Here is a 20,382-nt window from a genome sequence, read left to right on the forward strand (position 1 = left end):
CTTCAGAGCAACTATGTCCTGAGTTTTAGTTATTGGAAAAATCAATTATTTGTGTATTCAGTGGCCACTGTATTTGTGATAAGAGAATATGTGTAAATTTGAGCTTTTGAACTTCTGACTGTATCTTGTGACATAGCTCATGCGTGGCTTGGGAAGGCTTTAGAAGACTGTTGCTATAGCTCAGTGATGTAGCTCTTTCCTGGAATGGATAAGGTCATGAGTTCAGTCCCCAACACTGAGAGAGAAAGAGAGGGGAGCTGGTGTGGGGGAGGAAGGGAACAGAGATGGGGAGAATAGGAATGTTCAAGGTTTCTGTATTTGGAAGTTTGGGGGAATATATCAGAATGAATCTTGAAGGCTGAAATTACATTTTTGTTGAACTTTTCCTTTAGCCCAACAAATTTTATGCTGTTTTTCCTTTTCTAATTTAAATTTAAATAATGGAGATATTATTTAAAATATTTTATTTAGGCTTATAATCGAGACCCTACCATAGAGTTTAGCCAGACATCTTAATCATTCAGTTAAAAGGAAAATCTTTTAACATATGTTGTAGATGCAGTGGGTGTTCTAGAATCTATAAGAAGAATCAGTGCTGCTGGTATATTAAATGTATTTCTTCTAAGAATAATCTTGGAATTTACAAATACTCCCACAGATTTAACACTTTTGTTACATTATGACTAACAAGGAAATAAAATATTGTTGAAACTTAAATAGTCAATTAGAAAGCTGTTTTGAAGTTTTCCCAAAATACCTCATATTTTATTTGTCAAATATTCATAGGACGTTTAATTTAGAATAACCTAAACCAGCCTTATCATCCTGGCTAGACTCATGTGAAAGACATCTGTGAATGGTCACTGTCTGTGAAAGGCCTCTTATATTTGGGAAGAGTTGCTTTTCCTTAATTCAAGGGTTCCTTTCTCAAAACTATTTTACCTTGGTTTATTTAACTGGACATTTGTCTTTTTTTTTTCTTTCTTCATTTTTTTTTTTTAATGCTCAACTAAAAATCCACAGAAAAACTCAACTGGTGGACAGTAGGGTACCAGTGCATTGATACTACATACATGTTTGCAGAGTCACGATAAAACTGTATTAGAAGAGATTTTAAGACATAGCATTTACAACATATAATTTGAAAAATTAACCACAAAGCATTCATGGGTTTAATGTGTAGTAAAGATTTTTTTATGTTATTGATTTATCTGGTCTCCTTTTCCCAAAATACATTAATAAGCTTGCTAAAATGAAAGATTCTGAAATTTCAGTTCTTCTAGATCTCTTAATTCAAAATATTTATGTTTGGATTTAAAAAAATCATATAATATGGTTTTTTTAGTTTAAAATCTGGAAAGTATTCATTTTCAGACTACTATAATTGCTACTGGCTTAATGTGTAGGCAAGGAGAACTAAATGGAGTCTGTGTCCTTAGGTTATAATAAATCAAAGGGTACTGACTCTATAAATAAAATGAGCCTTAAGCTTTGTTGGAGCTTGTGTGTGGATGGATTTACTGACAGAACTTTTGTGAATGATTTTTAGAAATACGTAATTTTTCCTGTTTGTCTTGAGACATTTTTGCAGTTGACCTATGGGTGGGAGAGCCTTAAGATGTCTGAGGTCCTAGATGGCGGTGGACATTTGGTGATACTGTGCAGTAATAGGGTTCTCTCCACTTTTCCTAAGAGGTGCCTGTACCAAGGATGGTTGAAGTTCCTGTAGCTTTCTTTCTGATCAGTACACTGGAAGCTACCCAGGTGTCCTTTCTTGGTGCTACCCAGGTGACTTCCCATGGGAGCAAACCCCTCTCTTCTTCCTTTTTGATAGTCACATAGGTATCTAGAGCCAGAATTGAATTTGTAGCCTCTCTGCCTGTTCCTGTATTCTTACATTTATACAGGTATTTTAGAATACAGCACTAACCTATAATAGGAAAAAAAATATTTTCTTTGGAAATGTTAAATTCTGTGGTTTGGTAAATTCTCTGGTAGACTTTCACTTCTCATTTTGCTGCTGTCTTCTGAATGTTTGTGTCCCTGGGGAGCAATGGTAATGATTGTTTAAGCTTTTGTAAGTTCCCAAATACTTTAAATATGCTTTACTCTTCAAATTAGTTTAATCCCTCCTCTTCCTCAAGCTGTCTCAGGGTATCAGTAGAGTATATTGCGATAATTAAGAGCACAGGTTAACTAATCTACCATATCTAGCTGTATGTATGGCACTGTATAATTTATTTTACCTTTCTGTCTCCTTTTGTGAAGTTTTTTATATTAGGGTTATTCTGAAGATTAAATAGGAAGAACCTAGATGTAGTGGACACTCAAACGTTTGTTGAATGCATTCTGAAAGAATGAGGCTGGGGGATGAGGGATAGATAGGAACTGGGATGTCTGGGTGGAATAGGTCCTGGACCCAGTTAGAAGCCCTAAGGCTTCAGGATTTGCGTTTTGCACTCTTATCTAGGAAATCAGGGTTTGTGCTTCTGTGGAACACTGCATGTACTGATGTTGTGTTAGTCTGTCATGGCTGCTGTACCAAGTACCACAACCTGAAGAGTTCAAGCAACAGCCATTATTTGGCTAGAACCTCAGGGGCTAGAAATCTGAAGTAAAGGTACTAGCAAGATTGGTTCTTTGAGAGCCCTATGAGGAAAGTAGCTGTTAAAGGCCTTTCTCTGGTTTGTAGATGCTTATACACTTGTAATTCTCCTGGGTGCCTGCCCCTAAATTTACTTCTTTCGTAAGAGTGAACACTAATCACTTGGACTACAGACCACCTTGATGACTTCATTTAATTAGATGACCTTTGCAAAGACCTAATCTACAAACTTGGGCACATTTAGAGGGACCAGAAGTTAGGGGTTCAACCTAGAAATTTTAGAGGGAAGTTTATCCCATACCAAGTGTATTTCAGATGCTTAATGAAGCAAATATATTCACTCAACAGTGCTTTTATTTATTAAACTTTGGTATGAACTGATGGCATAGTATTTTTTTCTTTTTCTCAGATAGTATGTATTTATTTATCTAAGCTTAATAAATAAACTATATTTAACACTTGAAGAAATTTGCTAGAATTGAACAGAGTCCTTATTGTTGCTCTGTTTGCTTTGAATGGAACGAGAATGGAATATATAACTTTGCCCAAAATATCAAGAAGTGAATGTAGTTCTCTTAAGGCCAGCTTCGTTTGTTTTGAATTTGAGTTAATTTCAGAAATGCTTTCTTTGTATTATGTACAGAATTTTTTTTTTTTTTTTTTTTGGTTCTATTTTTCGGAGCTGGGGACCGAACCCAGGGCCTTGCGCTTCCTAGGCAAGCGCTCTACCACTGAGCTAAATCCCCAACCCCCAGAATTTAAGTTGAACATTTACTGATCTTCATGATATATGAAATGTATGAGCCGCCTTAACCTCAAGGAAGCACAAGTAAGTGGCTTAAGACAAAGTCAGGTCCAGACAGAGTTGTTGGCATTGTGCCTGAAGACTGAGAAAAATCTTGCCCTCTCCAGGTTCTGGTGTGGCCAGCAGCGCTTGCTGGGGCAGCACATCTCTTACATTCGTAATGCTTTTCTTTCATGTCTCTATTTTCTTCCTTCTTGTAGGGATAGCAGTCATTAAATTGGGGCTTCTTAATCTAACATGGCTCACCTTAACTTGATTGCGTCTAGCTACAAAAAGCCTTATTTGCAAATAGAACAGAGTCCCAGGTATTTTTAAAGGAAACAGTTTCAACTCACAGCAGTTGTTCATTACTTTAAAATTAGCTGTGCTTCTAACTCGTTTTGTTGACACAAAATGTGCTTGAGCTTGGGCTCTTATAGAACATAGTTGTTCTTTCTGCTTTTAAATTTTGTCTTTCTGTTTCAGCAGTTTGTTTGGAAGCTATGTTAATCTTACAGTTTTCTTTTCTCTCTCTCTCTCTCTCTCTCTCTCTCTGTCTCTCTCTTTATTTCTTCATGACTTACTGTGGATATTACCTCTTAAAGCTTTTTATAAGTAGAACTGATATCTCACTTCTAAGTGCTTATTATCTGTAATTTAAAACTTTTCTTTAGTTTAAATCAAGTGTATTCTGTACAGAGCTGAATGAACATTGATATGGAATGAGAAAGTGTGAGGCTTCGTTGTTGTGTTTATGGATGCCTTGATTGGGTTCATGCTGGGGTGACTTTTTCCAGTAGAGAAGAAATCCGTGTGAGTAGCAGGTGAGGTGGTAGCAGTTGTGCCATGGAGATTTGCTGGTGTTGAAAGTGTGAGAGAATGATCCACATGTTTGGGTATACACAGTTCTACCAGGAGACTGAGGCTATTCAAATCTGTCCTTGTGCCATTTGTATGATTTTCCTTTCAATCTCTTGTATACAGGGAAGGAATTACTGTTCTGTAAGACTTGTTTCTTACAGTCTAGATAAGTTGTTGGGATTCTGATGTTAAGAACCATTTGTATGATTATTTTTGCAGTTTATATTTGCCTACTGTAGGACCTTAAACATGTAGGTATTCTGCATGAATTCTTATAATGAGCCATCTACAGAGCTTACTGTATTATTTGATATACTGTGGTTATAGTTACTGAATACCAGAAAAATGAAAACAATTAAAGCTAAGTAAATGCTTACAGATCTCTTGTTTTATTTCCTAGGTTTCTTTTTGATTTCCTGCCTTCCTGTGTCCTGGCAAGATTATTGCTTCTTTTTGTCAGTGTTTAGCATACATAAGAATTCAACTGCTTTATTCATTGCCTTTAGGAGTATCTCAGTATTTAAAAAAGAATAAGTTGGATAATCTTGGTTTGCCTAAGATGTCCAAAGTCCGTGCCACTGGTTCCAACATAATTATCAGTAACATTCTGCCTCTCACAATAGTAAATTACTTTAGGACCTTGAAACCTGAGTTTTGGACTTATAGGGACATATTTGTTATTGACCTTGTAGCATCATTCTTCCTGGGTACTTGAATATGATGTGAACATTTTGTAGTCCTTCAATGGTAAGTATGCTTTGATAAGCATCTTTATTTTGTATAAGCATTTTTGTGTTTTCTATGTGAGACTGTTAATATAGTTGTTAATTAGTTATACTTTAGAGCTGTGAAAAGTTCAGACAGTGTCATGAAGTTATTACTCTTGTACAATGTATTTAATAAGGGGAGAGTTCCCAGGATAATGTCCAGTTACCCACGTACAAACCACTTCAGAAATCACTGAAGTGTGGATGAAGAGATGGCTCTCATGGTAAAGTGTCCACTGTGCTGAGTTTGGTCCCTAGCACCCACATCAGTACAGCCAGATGTCATGGTATGGATTTGTAATCTTGGTTCTTGGGATGAAACATCCAGATTCTGTGTGTTTCGTGAATATTCATTGAGTGAGAAAGCTTAAGGGTCTTTTGTAGGAATGTATAACCTGTGAGCAGGTTGAATGAAGGCGAAGTTATAAATTCATTTTCTTTGGTCTTTTAAATTAAAGGAAGTTGTCACCAGCTATTGTACATACACTTTGTCTTTTTTTTTAAATGTTATCAATAGCTATATTTTGGATTAGCTATCTTTTGGATTTTATGTATTTATCACAATTTGCTCTGAGAAGTTAAAAGCTGAATTCCAGCAAAGAGATTCGAGAGTCTGAGGTGTTGATATATACTCCAAAGACAAGAAACTGCCCTCTTGACTTTCTCCAGCTTGCCCTGACTGGACATTAAAAACATTTTTTTGAAGCTAATGGGTAGTTTCCTCATCCCACTTTTAAATTTTTTTCTAGCTAGTATTTTCACTGATTGAAATTGGTGCTTTGATATTTAATATTTCATTTTCTGTTCCAACATTAATTTTCTATAGCCTTTGCCTTTTCTCTGTTTTTTCGTTTTCATTCTTTTTTTTTTTTAAGTCATGGTTCCTAACTTTTATCTGAGATAATTATAGAACTACCTCTTCTCTTTAAACACATCATCTCTGCAGTGTGTAGTAGTTTGAGTTAAAGAGAAAAGCCATTGTTTACTTAACTGCTGTAAACAATTACACTCCAAAAAAAAATCTTTTAATACTTCTAATAGTGCTGTTAACATTATGTAGAGGACATTAATACACACATGCAATATCATGCCACTTTAATTTTCGACTCTGTGCAATCTTCTTACCTCCTTTTAAAAAATGTGTTTAAGAAAACTTTATTATGTTGAACTTGCAAATCAAAAAAATAGCACACAAGCAAATGAACCACCTACTTACCTCTTGACACTTCTGATTTACTCTCTTTGCCATGACTGCCACCCAAGCGGTTTTGAAGTTGGTCTGTGACTTTCAGGGTCCGGGGACATGCTCTCAGAATTAGGAGTGAGCTACAGTCTGTCCACTGGGTGCTGCAGAGACTGGAGCTTCTCTCTCCTGGCCACAACTCTGCTCCAGTTTCTGTCTCATTCACTGGATCCCTGCATATTTGTTTGCAGACAGCTAGATCAGATAAATTGAGAAGGAAATTCTATCTTCTGATTTTAATACATCCATTAATTTTTCCCAAATGATGGTTTCTGACAGTTTTCAGATAAAATCTATTGTGTTATTTTCTCAAAGTCAGCATTATTCAATGTTGTATTGCTCTTGTCACTGGATACCTCTGGTATTATTTTAGAAAATTTTTAGTTAGTATACTATGCAATACAGTTAAATGTAGTTGTAAATCTATATGCTGACTTCCTTTAAATAGAGTTTCTAGTACTCAATTTTATTTTTAAACTAAAATTGCAATAATATGGAGGGAAAGTTGTTGGATATAGGTCAATAACAGGCTGACTGAAGAAAAGCTAACTTTTTAAAAAATGCAGATGGCATCTGTCTCAGAAGAGTTTGAGAAAATAAATGTGCAGGAGGAGTTTTATACAAGCTTTCCTACTTCAAAGAACTTACAAGCCCTGAAGGCCATCTTCTAAACAGCACTGGTGCTTTAGTTCATACACTACACTATTGCCTTTTCCACCTTTAAGACTGATGTGCCTTGGAATAAAAACCAAGTGGTGAAATTGAGACAGAAAGGAGAGGTGGTGCATAATTACATGTGGAAAGACTTGTAATCAAATACTCCTCTAATGGATTAAAATCCTTTTAGAGGGAACTCACTCCTGAAGGTAATAGTTTCTTTGCCTCTTCTTTGACCCCACATGTAGTCACCCAGTTCTTCCCATGATTTCTTTGGGACTGTTCTTTCAAGGCCATGTCTCTAGAATGCATTTTGATTTTCCCTTTGCATTCCCACTTGTTCTCTTTCTGTGGAATTGTTTCACTGCCTCACGATTCCTGTACCTCAGTCCTGCTCATTCTTTACCAAGCCTCACATTCCAGTTAAAGTGCAGGGTCCTCAGTGGGTCCTTGCTTGACTTGAGCCCTAAGTATTTTCCTCTGCTTTGAGTTTCTGTGGCTCTCATGGCTGTGTAGTCCATTTGACACTCATATCTCTTGTCCTCATATGTTTATGTCTCATTTTAAAACTTACGTTTTAACCACTGTGTCTAGTAGGTGGTTACTTTTTTATTCCTATAATTCTTATTCTTAATGCAGTATTCTTATGTATATACACATGTACATTGAAGTGGAGTCATATCATGAATACAGTCAGAACAAGAGACCAAGAGGTGGACCAGATATGGGTGTCTCCTGAAAGGCTCTGCCAGAGCCCTACTGATACAGATGAAGATGGTTGCAGCCAACCATTGGACTGAACAAAGGGACTCCAATGGAGGAGTTAGAGAAAGGACTGAAGGAGCTGAAGGGGTTTGCACCCCATAGGAAGAACAACAATATCAACCAACCAGACCCCACCAGAGCTCCCAGAGACTAAACCACCAACCAATGAGTGCACATGGTAGAACCCATGACTCCAGCCACATATGTAACAGAGGATGGCATTTTCTATCTAGCATCAGTAAGAGGAAAAGCCCTTGGTCCTGTGAAAGCTCTTTTGCTCAATGTAGGTTAATGCCAGGGTGTTGAGGTTGGAGTGAGTGGATGGGAATGGGAGCATCTTCATAAAAGCAGGTGCAGGGGGGAGGGGGAATGAGTGAGGGGGAAAGGAGATAACATTTGAAATGTAAATACATAAAATATCCAAGAAAAATGTAATTAAAAAGAGAGAGAGAGCAAGAGGTGTACTGGAAAGGGCATGGGTGAATAGGACTGTAAGTTTACTGATTTTGATTGCATGAGGCAAACATCTTTCTTTGACAATAAGCTAATGACTAGCTTAAGCAGTCTCTTCTAAAAAGGTTTTAGGTATCACAGAGCTGGAGATCTTAAAAGCGGTGATGTTTTTAAAATATCAAATAGGAAGTTTGTCTCTTTTGACCTTATTAATTTTATCAACTTGGGATGTTAACAATTACTCAGCTGACAGAGTCATTTGTTTTCTAGAGAAATAATTGTCCATTGGTTTTTTTTTTTTTTTAATCATACTCTGTGGGGAGTAGGTTTCTTTATTGTTGCTGACTTGATTTTAACAGTGTAGCAGCAGGTATTACATACTCTTTAAAAATCAGTTAATTTGTGTCTTTGTTCATTTGCTGAGTAACACTTTTGTCAATGTCTGCTCTATGCCACAGTGTTCAGTGAGAGTGTGAGGGACTGGTGTTCTACTGGTCAAGGTAGACATGCGTGTAAACAAGTGCAGCAGTAGAGGTGTCGTGATGGAAATAGTTTAGTGGGCAGATGAGTTATCATGACCTTTCCTGCTGGGAAGCATGTATAGTAGGGGTTATAAGAAAGCTGTTAGGAAAGTACTGAGTCTTTTGCTTTGTAAATAATTTATTTTATTTTAAATTCTGTATATGTACACATAAGTGCAAGTGTTCAAGGAGGCCATGGAACTGAAGTCACAGACAGTTATGAGCTGCCTAATGTGGGTTCACGGAATCAAATTCAGGCCTCTGGAAGAGCAGTATACACTCTTAACCGTAAGCCACCTCACCAGTCCTAATGACCTCAGTTTGATCCCAAGAAAACAAAAGAAAAAACCAAAAAACAGATGTGGCACACAAGGAATCTTAATGCTTGGGCGGCTGAGACAGGAAGATCATAGGGGTTGGGTGGCCAGTTGTTCTATACACCTTGGTGACATCTAGGACAATTAAGAGACCTGTCTCAAAAGAAAAAAAGATGTAGAGGTGCATAGCACCTGAGGATCAACACTGAAGATGCCCTTTGGCTTCCACAGGTCTGGTCATAAAGGTATACCTGCAAACACAGACACATAGCCCTCATGTATACACATTAACACATACCAAAACAGTATGGAATATAATAGCCTATAAATATATCAGTGAAATTTTCATGTTACATTTACGAACTGAAAAGGTTTACATATTATTTAATAACTGAACAACAAAAAGACAAGTGTTTTACTACAACTTACGATAATGAGAAGTAGTATAGTTAGAGTTTTCCTGTTCATATCCTTAGGCTCAAATTGTCACTAAATATGTCCATACATTGCTGGAATATATTGCCTGGTCCTGTTTTTCGTTTGTTTTGTTTAGAGGTGGCGACGCTGGCTTGTTTTGCTGCTGTTGTATTTTATTTGTTTGTTTATTGTGTGTATCTTTCCTTAAATGTGTGGGAATCTGAGCATGTTCATCGGGGGCAGAAGAGGACGCCTATTGTCCTCTCTATCATTCTGTGCCTAGTTTTCTGAGGCAGGGTCTCTTCTTGTGAACCTGAGGCTTATGTTTCCTCAGGTGGCTGAAAGAGAGGCTTTCCTATTAGAGCATTGGTTACAGGCAAATGCAGGATAACCAGTTTGAAATATAGAAGTTGGTATTTAAAACAACAAGCACAGTTAATGACTCAACTATCTCTCCAGCCTTCTGAGTCTGCTTCGGATCATAATTTTCCATTTCTAGTATACTTGAGTTTCATTTCCTATTCCTCTTGAGCCTTCTAAACATAGACTATAATAGCTTTTAAAAATTATTTCTATTTTTAGGTAATATAATTGCATATTTCCCCTTTCTCTCCTTCCAAACCCTCCCATATACCTCTCCTTGTTCTTATGTATATGCCAAAGTTGAATTAATTAAAAATTCATATTTTTTGAATCTATTTACCCAGCATTTTTGTTTTGTTGCTTGTTTATATGCATAGTCTCTTTGCTTTTCCAAAGAGAACCCTGGACAAGCAAAGTGAACCCTGGAAAAGTTCAAATAGATGTGACAAGGGCTGGAGTGAGTTGTTTTTTTGTTGGTTTTTTTTTTTTTTTGAGCCAAAATTTTATGTATTCATTTCTTGCATTTGAAGTACTTTGCCATTGTCCTTAACCATACTACACATCTGCAACCAACCTCTTTCCGTGGCTTCCCCTCTAGATCAGTTTTACAGAGGTCTGCCCATTCCCCTAGTTTCTTGTCGTCAACCTTTATCAGGTTGATTTTGGTGCTCAGCACAGAGTGCCTCCACCAGCTTGATATACATGGACTCATCACAGTTGGATGCAAGCACACAGAGATGGGCTTGGTGCTTGTCTAAGACTTTGGCAGTTTCACATATGCCACATGCTAAGCCATCGTGGATGAGGGCGGTCTTCAGCACTTCTTGTAGAGCAGTGTTGACAGCCGTTACACCTCCAGCAGGTCTGCCTTCCTGGGCCATGGTGGTGGATTACTTATGACACCAACTCAGACTAAAACTTCCAATACCCACCATCCCCTAAGAACTGACAAAAGGCACAGACACTGATCCTTCAGGAGAAAGGAACTGGCTAAAGCAGAACTACAGCTGCAAATCCCTTTTATCCAAAGACCGCCTCCATGTCTAGTTAACTTTCTCTCTCGTTTCACTATGATTGATTTACTTTAGTTTGCTGTTCACAATCTATATACATTTTTATCCTTGCCAAATAAAACAAAACAAAACAAAAAAAAAAAAAGGGAAAAGGGCACAAAATAGGCTCCCTTCTTATTTAAATTCCAGAAAGACATTTCTATTAAGTAGCTGTATAGTTGTTTTCCGGTCTTACTGAAAGCTAATTGGTCTCAGCAGAATTTGATAAGGATATTATCAAGTTCCGAATAGCTTTGTCTTTAATGTCAGCAAGAACTTAGATAAGTCCCAGAGCTCTGCTCTCTTTTAATTAATTAGCAGTAAAACGAACCTGATACTTCCTCACCAGTAGGCCACAGGATCATGAAGCAGGAAGATGGACTAGAAAACAGTCTCACAACATGAAGGACTATGTTCAGGTGCCTGCAGTTGAGCTGGAGAAACCTTATGAGTTTACTTCACAAGGAGAGTCATCCACATGTCTTTACCTGAGTAGGTCTAGTGATTCTTATCTTGCATGTTTACTGTGTTTATGCATACAGCATTCTCTTATTTGACTATTTAGAATAGTTGCTTCTGTAATTTTTATTGCCATATGCTTTTTTAGCCTTTAATCTATTTTTCCAGAAATTTGAGTAAATTGAAATTTTTAATTAATTTCTTATGTTGTGTGTGTTTTTATTTATGTAAGTAATTGCAAAGTGTTTGCTTGAGATTTTTCTGAGAAAGTCTCTGTAATTATTCATTTTCTAATGTGTGACAGTACATTCCTTACCCATATGTCACTGTGCTAAGTTTTGTAGAAAGAAATTGGTATATGAATTAGTGGAACAGTTTCTGTTTGAAGCCATCAAGTCTGGGCTGGGGATTGTAGGACCCTTCACCCTTACTAGCTTTGGGGTAGGTGAGCTTCTGGGAGCACTTCCTTGGTGTAGGTAATAACTTCTTCTGAGACTGGATAGAGGAATCATTCTATGAAGTCCTAAGTACAGTGCTGTACAGGTCATGCTCTGAACATAGCGCTTACCCCTCCTTGTTCTTATTGAAGCTGTTGTGAACCCTATATAACATGTATTGCTGATGAATTTACAGCAAAGATTTCCCACTGTTGCCAGTATTCTCTAAAAGATTCTCCATCTCCTGCTTACTCTTATTGTGAAACTGCTTTCACTTTATCACTAATAATAGCATTTTCTTGAATTCTTCCTTACTGAGAGCTTAATATACATTTAATTAATGTAGGTTCTAGTCATAGTCATGTCATCTTTATACAAGGAGAGAACTTGGGTATAGGTAGGTAAGTCACCCACCTGGCTGGTTGTATCTTTTCCACTTTTCCCTTTTTCTCATCTGTGGTCATAGTTAGGTCATGGCTTATTTTAAGTGAGGACCAAAACTGTCGTGTGCAGTGCAAATTCAACTTTGTTTTTCAAGTTCTTCAACCAGAAAGTACCCTCGTAAGTGAAGTTAGCTTGCTGAGATCTTCTCACAGGCAGTACTGCAGTGTGGAGGAGACTAGGCCCCATGTACAGCTCCACTGCCCATCCTTTCCAGGACACTGCATTGGGTCTTCCATCGGTGCTAGCCGAGTGTGCACCACAGTCTTCTCACTGGTTGTTGGCTTCATCATCTTCTCAGCACCTCAGTGACTGTGGGGCAGTGGCATGGTACACATTCAATTTTAATATTTATTAGAAATCAGAGCTTTGCCATTTAGCTGTGTGAGCCAGCACTCCAGCTTTTCTACCTCACCCCCAGATTTGTGCATCTGTGAAGCAGTAGTTTAGCTGTCTGCATCCCCTCTCCCTACTACTCAAAGGATTGCCTTATTTTGGTGTTTAAGGATTTGAATATCGTTGATGTTAATCTGAAACTTTAACTCTAGTATTTGAATTATATGGAATTTTTTTCTTATTGGGAAAACCTTTTGAATAGTGGGTAACATTAAATAGTATCAGATACCATGCCCAAGAAGTGTTGCTAAATTGTTTGCGGTTTTTATGACAGTTTATAACTTCCTCAAAAATACACTTTTTATATCTTCTTATATCTTCAGTGTTGGGAAGAGCCTGGAATTTTAATTTTAGACACTGACTTCTATTATTGCCCAAGTTGCTGATTTCTTTTGCTATAGACTTTTTTAACCTTAAAATTTGTACTTTTTTCTTTTTGGTTTTTCAAGACAAGGTATACAAGTGCGTACTATCAGAAAGGGTAACAGTCCTGGCTGTCCTGGAACTCTCTTTGTAGACTAGCTCGGCCTCGAACTCACAGAGATCTGTCTGCCTCTGCCTCCTGAGTGCTGGAGTTAAAGGTCTGCACAATCACCTCTTGGTTTTGTTTCATTATTTTAAGTAAATATAAGTATTTGCCTTCATGTGTGTCTCTGCCCTGTGTGCATGTTTTGTGCCTATGGAAATCACAAGAAGATCCCCTGGGACTGAAGTTGCAAATGGTTTTGAGCTGTCATGTATGTGGGTGCTGGGAATGGAACATGGGACTTTTGGAAGAGTAGTCAGTGATCTTAACTACTGAGCCAGCTCTCTAGCGTCTCCATCCTCAGCTCCAAGATTCTTGCTTTATGAAGTAGCAATGATAATCAAGCCTTGTTTGCTAGGAATGCTGAGTGCTAGATACACCATGGTTTCTGGTTGGGAAGGATGAGGGACAGATCCCCTTCGGATGCACTCTTGCTCATCATCGCTTTAAGTCTCACTTTATTGCAACCCTAGTCTCCCCTTTTTTCTTTTTTGGGGTAGTAGTAGGGGTGCTGTGCTGAACAGTTATTTGCAAATTGGTAAATAGCACATACTCCATGAAGAATTTGAGTCTCTAGAAAATTGCTTCATACTTAGTATTACTTGATACAAGGACAAGTTTTCTTCTGTTTTACGTGTTTTCCATATCTTGTCTTGGTTTCTAAATCCATGTAAATGCATAGTGACACAGTTCCCAACTCAGCTCATAAGTCAGGGGAACAACCATTTTATAATGTTTCAAGGCCAATATTCCTATTAAGTTATTGGTGTGCAGGGCAAGTCCTTTCCAAATAGCTGAAGTGCCTTACCCAGGCCATGTAGCCATCCACAGGAGGACCAGGTCTTGTTGGTCATTCATGTCTTTTTCTATCTGTTAGTCTTGTTTCTGTGGAAGGCTGCAAGACAAATACATTTGTTTTATTTGTTGCAGATTCTTCAGTGCTTGTTTCATTTACAGTTTCAAGCTCATCTTATTTTTGACATATTTTCATAGTCTAGAATATATCCATTGAAAAAATAAGCTATTTTGGAATATGCTGTTTGTGAAGTATGAAGAATGGTTAGTAACACAAAGGCTATAGTTTTTTGTTTTTTTTTTTTTAATTCTTTTTTTTTAATTCTTTTTTTTTTTTTCCCGGAGCTGGGGACTGAACCCAGGGCCTTGCGCTTCCTAGGCAAGCACTCTACCACTGAGCTAAATCCCCAACCCCAAGGCTATAGTTTTGAAGAACGCTATAAAATACTAGAACATTTTAATGTATTTAATCAAGTATCAGTGAACTCTTAAAAGCATCAGTGCAAAAAAAAAATTTCTAAAAATGAGCTACAATTACCATTCCTGTCTTAGAGCCACAGAGGGAGATAGGAAAACATGTCGGAAGCCATAGAAAAGGTAAGCTGGGACTTGGAGGCAGAAGTGAAGAGTACAGCAACAGAGGCCTGGTGGAGATAAAGTCACACACTCATTCAGGAAATATTCCAGTGCCTCTTGTGTTTTGTTCCAGTTGCTTGGGATTTATGAGTAAGCAAAAGAATGGTTTCTGCCTTCCTCTGAGCTTTTGGTGAAGGTGGCTGATGATAACTAGTAAGCATAATAGGAAAGTTACTTAGTATGTTGAGTGAGAAGCACGTTTAGCAAAAGTAGGAGACCGGCAGGGCAGCCAGTGAATTAAATGAGGAGTTAGGTAGTTGGCCGTGTTCTGGGCAGAGGAATCAGGAGAGGTTCCTAGCTTCTTAGAATAGCAGGGCCACTATTTTGGCTGCAGGGAAGTAGATGAGGCAGATAGATGAAGGTTGGAGGTGGGCAGGAGATAAGGTAGGTGCTGCCATGAATACCTAGCACATTCGATGTGAGGGTGTGTGTTCATGCAGTCTTAGCAAGTGCTGTTTTTCAAGATAGAAAAAGTAAAGTCCTTCTTTTTGAATTTGCATGCCTTTTTTTCTTGCTACCAGTTTAAACTTACCTTTTTGTTTCTTCAGTATTCTTTATTGCTCGAGACAATGTCTGTCACTTAGTAGGAATTCAATACATATTTGATGAATGAGCAGATATGATCTGTGTGAGCAGAAAAATGTTCTGCACATTCATGAGGGATGTAATAGAACATGATGCATGATGAGAGACACATGAGTCACATTCCTGACTATAGCTCAGCACTTTGTTCAGAGGTGAGCACAGAAAGCCTGAGACCATAGCTCTCCTGACATTCATTTGTTCATTCTTTACCGACATTTACTGAATTCACCCAGTATTACACCAGCAGAGCTTAGAGATGAAAGATAAGACTGTTCATAATAAAGACAGGAAAGACAGATGAGCCATTAAATTAGAGGTGTTAAATGCTGCAGTAGGATTTGTGAGCGTCTGTGCATGTGTACCGCTGTATTAGTTTGTTGCAGCTGATTTTGTCTTCTGACTCCTCAAGTAAATTGAGTAGAGAAGAATCTACTAAATTGATCTCTCAGGTTAACTATTTCTGAACTTACTTTCAGTTCTACATAAAACTGCATCCTTAATTTTTATGTCATACTGAATGATAAAATTATCCGCAACAATCTCCAAATTCGGTGTGTGACTGAAGATGTAAAAATTAATAGACCCTATATACCCCCTGTTAAACTTCTCTTTAAATGGACAGTGAGTGTTCAGAAACATGAATTTCTGCATCATTTTACAATACTAATCTTTATATTCTCTTTTGCTTTTATTTCTTTAAACAGGAGTGTGCTGCTGCTGCTCTGCTTTGCGTCCTCGATACAAACGTCTGGTGGACAACATATTCCCTGAAGATCCCAAAGTAACTTGACCTCCATCTACTGCTCCTCTTTCTGCCCCCTTCTGCCCCCTGCTGAGCTCCCTAAGGATTCCCTCATTTCATTGCTCTTTTGTCCCCACATCTCACCAAGTCAACTTTAAACTTTTAATCTTTACATGCCCATTACTTGCTTCTGTTTTTCAGACGATAGGAACACATCTGAAATGACAGATGCACAGTGTCCGTTTTCATTTAGTAGGTTAGTCACACTCATCAGACATTCATCCTGTGCCTTATACTGTGTGCTCAGGATGCAACTGAGCAGTGAGTGGTTTCTGCACTCACTATCATAGACTGAATGTCAGCAATTTTAATACCCTGCTTGAGTAGATAAGAATGATAGCCAGTTTGGGATTAGGAGAAAAAGACAAAGGAAATGAAATCTAAGCTTAGATCCAAACCACAAGTTAACAACAATTAGGGATAGGTCATCTATTCTTTTGTTTTTTTTTTTTTTTTTTTTTTTAAAGAGAGAATTGAGATCATGAGAGACTATTGTAGACAGAAACTATTTGCCTTTTAAAAAAAGTAGTTCTTAGCCAGGTGTGTTGGCTGCTAGCTTTATGTTACCTTGACACAACTGGAGTCATTGGAAAGAGGGAACCTCAGTTAAGAAAGTGTCCTCACTAGATTGGCCAGACAAATCTACGGTTGTTGTTGACATTGCCACCTCTAGGCTGGTGCTCCTGAATTGTGTAAGAAAACAAGCTGGGCAAGCCGTGAGGAACAAGCCACTGACCAACATTCCTTCATGGCCTCTGGGTCAGTCCTGCCTCAAGGATGCTGCCTTGAGTTTCTGCCCTGACTTTCCTTGTAGATGGACCACAAGCTATAAAATAAATAAACCCTTTTTTCCCTAAGTTGCTTTTGGTTGTGGCATTTTGTAATAAAAATAGAAATCCTAACTAAGATGCTAGGTGTGGTGGTGGTGTGTAATTATATTCACAACATTTGTGATGCTAAGTCAGAAAGAATGTGAGTTTGGGGCCAGCCTGGCCTATATAATGAAACTCTGCCCAAAAAAGTAAAATAAACCAATTGGAGTCTGTAGGATAGCTAGGCTGACTGCTTTCAGGGAGACTGGGTTTGCTGGATACTGCTCAGCTTTTCTAAGGCTCTTAGCTTTCTGATAAAGAGACATAAAGTGTTATGCAAATTGATTTCTAGAAAAATTTTTAGTGGAACCAACTGACTTTTGGTTATGTTAACATTAGTTTAAGGTTGATATGTTCTTCTTTTGAAGAAAAATTTAATGGGTCATCTATATATAGGAAGTTAGCCTAAATACTATTAGCTGTCAATCATCCTGGATCATTTGTGCTATATAAAAACCCTGAAAGACGTAGTATCTGCTTTTCGTTAGGTGTCCCATTGACTCACATAAAGCATACTAAATACCAAATCATGGTATGTAAATTAGTAAAAAAAATGCAGTTGGTAATAGTATTGTCTCTAATGTAAGAGACATGTTGTGTTGATATTCTCTGGGAATCATTCTTAGAGGAAATAAGATCTGCTAAGCATTGAAAGATGCCCTCATCTTGAGAAACAGATTAGTGTCTTCCTTGCAAGTGAGAAGACAGAGAGAAAAGTTCTTGGAAACTTAGTTGTATTCAAGGTAAAGACAAATTGATCAATTTGACTATCCAAATTAAAGTTCTCTTGTTGTATCTGTAGGGTATAGTGGATAGTTAAGTTGTTGGCCACAAATAGACTGCGTAGTCACATAATCGTGTTCCACAGAAGTGTGGTGTACATAGTTATTAAAGCCCAGGTAGATGGCAGAGTATGAAGAAATGTGAAGCAGGCCAAGGTATCTAAATCATTCTTTTTAACTTAGTACTAAGTGCTGAGTTTTGAACACTTGTAATGGCGCCAACAACAGGTAAACCGAGGAATGATTACAAAACTAATATTTTGTCAAAGATTCAAATACTTATTGAAGTAACAGTCATCTATAAAATAGATTTTAAAAACAATTTTCACAAACTTAACCTGCATGTGGCAGATAATACTCAGTTGTCAATTTGCTGTTTTATTAAGCACAAGCATCTTGTAATGCATTCAGAATGGTTTAGTGGGGGCTTAGATGCAGAAAGGCATGTGCCCTAATCTCTGCCTTCAAAGAGCTGAGGGAGACAGATAAATGGTTTCCTATAATTATCATGTGTCATTTTATGGAAGCAATTAATAGAACCTATCTCAGCTCTCAGGGGCTCTCACTGAGCAAATACAGGTCTTTGCTGAGTATAGCTTCTGTGATGTCTGTGCTGTCACAGTGCCTGGCATATGGTTGGCACTCAGTATCTGTTTAATGAATAAGACAACTGCATGCTAAAACATAGCAGTGTAGGTAAGCCCTATGAGCTAAAAGATATTACATACTGTACAAGCATCCCAGCTATCTCTGAAGAGCTTGTGTTGGGCATGGTGGAGAAGGCATGTGACAGGTATTTAGAGGAAGCTGAGAGCTAGAAGAAAGTGCTTCTACTACTAGGATATAAGCTGAGTGAAAGAAGTCATGCGCAGTGGAATTGCAGTCTGGCTGCAGAGTAGCAAGTTTTAGCAAAATAAAGTACAAGATATGCTTGCGTTACTTCACTAAAGAGGCATTCAGACTGTCAGGTAGCAGATAAAGGTGAGAGCACAGACTTAGAAAATTCGTCATCTGACTTACCTGCCTGTTTCCTTTCTCACCCCATCTGATAGATGTAAGCAGCATAGTCACTTGGACCATACCTAGCCAAGAAGTTGCGGGTGGTGGTTGACTTACTTGCATTAAGATAAGAATCATTAGGCTGGTTATGGAGACACCCCACTGTGGTGGTATCCATCTTTAATCTCATTTCTTAGAGGTAGAGGTACATGGGTCTCAGTTCAAGGCCAGCCTGGTCCAGGTAGTGACTACCAAAACAACCAGAGCTGTATAGGTAGATCCTATCTCAAAGAACAACAAACAAAAAAGAATCATAGCAACTATCTTTAGAAGCTAGGGAAAGAAGAAAGGAGTAATAGTCCACATCAGGGATGAGTTGTTGATACTAGTTATAAACACAGTTCTCAATATGTTTTAATTGATTAATTACAACAGAGCTTTATGATACTAGCAAGTTCTGAATTGTTTGAAAAGCTGTATGTAGGGGATGGAATTTAGTTCCTTGGGAGACCTCTTACAAGGCAAGCTTTGGGTTCAGTCCTCAGCTCTGGAGATGGGGAGAAAGCTATATGTATGTTCACTGTGTAGATATTATAAAGTACAGACTACATATAACATTTAAAACATTGAAGCAAATTTTGTTTGAAAAAATTCTTTTTAGTAAAACATATTTCATTGCCTACATACTGCTAGCTACTTCATTATTAAAGAAAGTTCTGTAAACATTCATTGTTGGTGATGATCCTTTAGTGGATTTTTTTTTTTTTTTAGCTTTTAAAAAGTTCTGAGCATGTAGAATTTTTAATATTAGCACCACAGAGTTTATACCCAAAGACAGTCAAATGTGTATTTACAGTCTTCGGAGAAGAGATGTAAATTAGGCACACTTTGAATAAATGAATAAATAAGTTAAAAAATATAGATCATGTACTTGTTATTATTATTTTCAGGATGGCCTTGTTAAAGCTGATATGGAGAAACTGACATTTTATGCAGTGTCTGCACCAGAGAAGCTCGATCGGATTGGTGCCTACCTGGCAGAGAGGCTGAGCAGGGATGTTGTCAGACACCGCTCTGGGTAAGAACACTGATCGTGAGTGAGCTCTTATCTTAGAAACATATTTCTAGGTGAAGTCATCTCATAAATTTTTGTACCAGATAGGCAAACAAACAAACAAACAAACATAAACAAATCAATACACAGAGGATAAACCCTGGGGCAGTATGCAAAGGAAAGTATGAGAGCCCTTTAACTACTGCAGCTGCCCTTTCCTGTGGCTCAGGTTCTTATGTGGGAACTCAGCTTGTAACCATTGCCTCTAGCTTTAACATCTATCAGTTTTGTTAACTTCTAATGGAAAATAGCTTTAAAGATGTGATACTGTGTTTAAAAATAGATATCTAAATTGAAAACAAACTAATATTCTGTTACCAAATAGTTTTTGACACTGCAGAGTGAGAGTGAGTCCTGTCAGACCTCGATGCTCAAGTGCTGACCCTGTTTGTGCCAGCATCTGCTGATAAGGGAATCCCAGCCTAGCCATTCTCCGCCTGAACAGCTATCACTTCCCAGTTTACACTGAAAGTACTCTGTATTGTGACAGTGTGTCAGCCTGATTTCTCAGAGTACCATGTTTTGCAAGTGACACACTGGTTTGTTGTGCCTCTGCTCTGTCACCTCTTAAGACCCATTTCATGGGTTTGTATAAGCAGTTTAAAAGTTGATCATTGAATGTCAACTAAAATGGAATCTAAATTTTATTGTGTAAAATCTTTAAAAATCTGTTGTTTTAAAAAGTGAATTTTGTTCAAATATTCCCTTTATTGCCTTATTGTTCCTGACACTA

General features: G+C 37.8%; 1 protein-coding gene across 2 annotated transcripts in view; it reads left to right on the top strand.

Moving 5' to 3' along the window:
• Efr3a (EFR3 homolog A) overlaps positions 1 to 20,382 on the top strand; it is an 80,691-nt gene that overhangs the window by 13,565 nt on the left and 46,744 nt on the right. For both annotated transcript variants that reach the window (XM_039079526.2, NM_001130564.1), the window contains exons 2-3: positions 15,785 to 15,861; positions 19,486 to 19,613. In XM_039079526.2, the coding sequence (XP_038935454.2) occupies positions 15,785 to 15,861; positions 19,486 to 19,613 (205 nt within the window). The remainder of the gene's footprint in view (positions 1 to 15,784; positions 15,862 to 19,485; positions 19,614 to 20,382) is intronic.

This window comes from Rattus norvegicus, chromosome 7, assembly GCF_036323735.1.
Source record: "Rattus norvegicus strain BN/NHsdMcwi chromosome 7, GRCr8, whole genome shotgun sequence".
Lineage (NCBI taxonomy): Eukaryota > Metazoa > Chordata > Mammalia > Rodentia > Muridae > Rattus > Rattus norvegicus.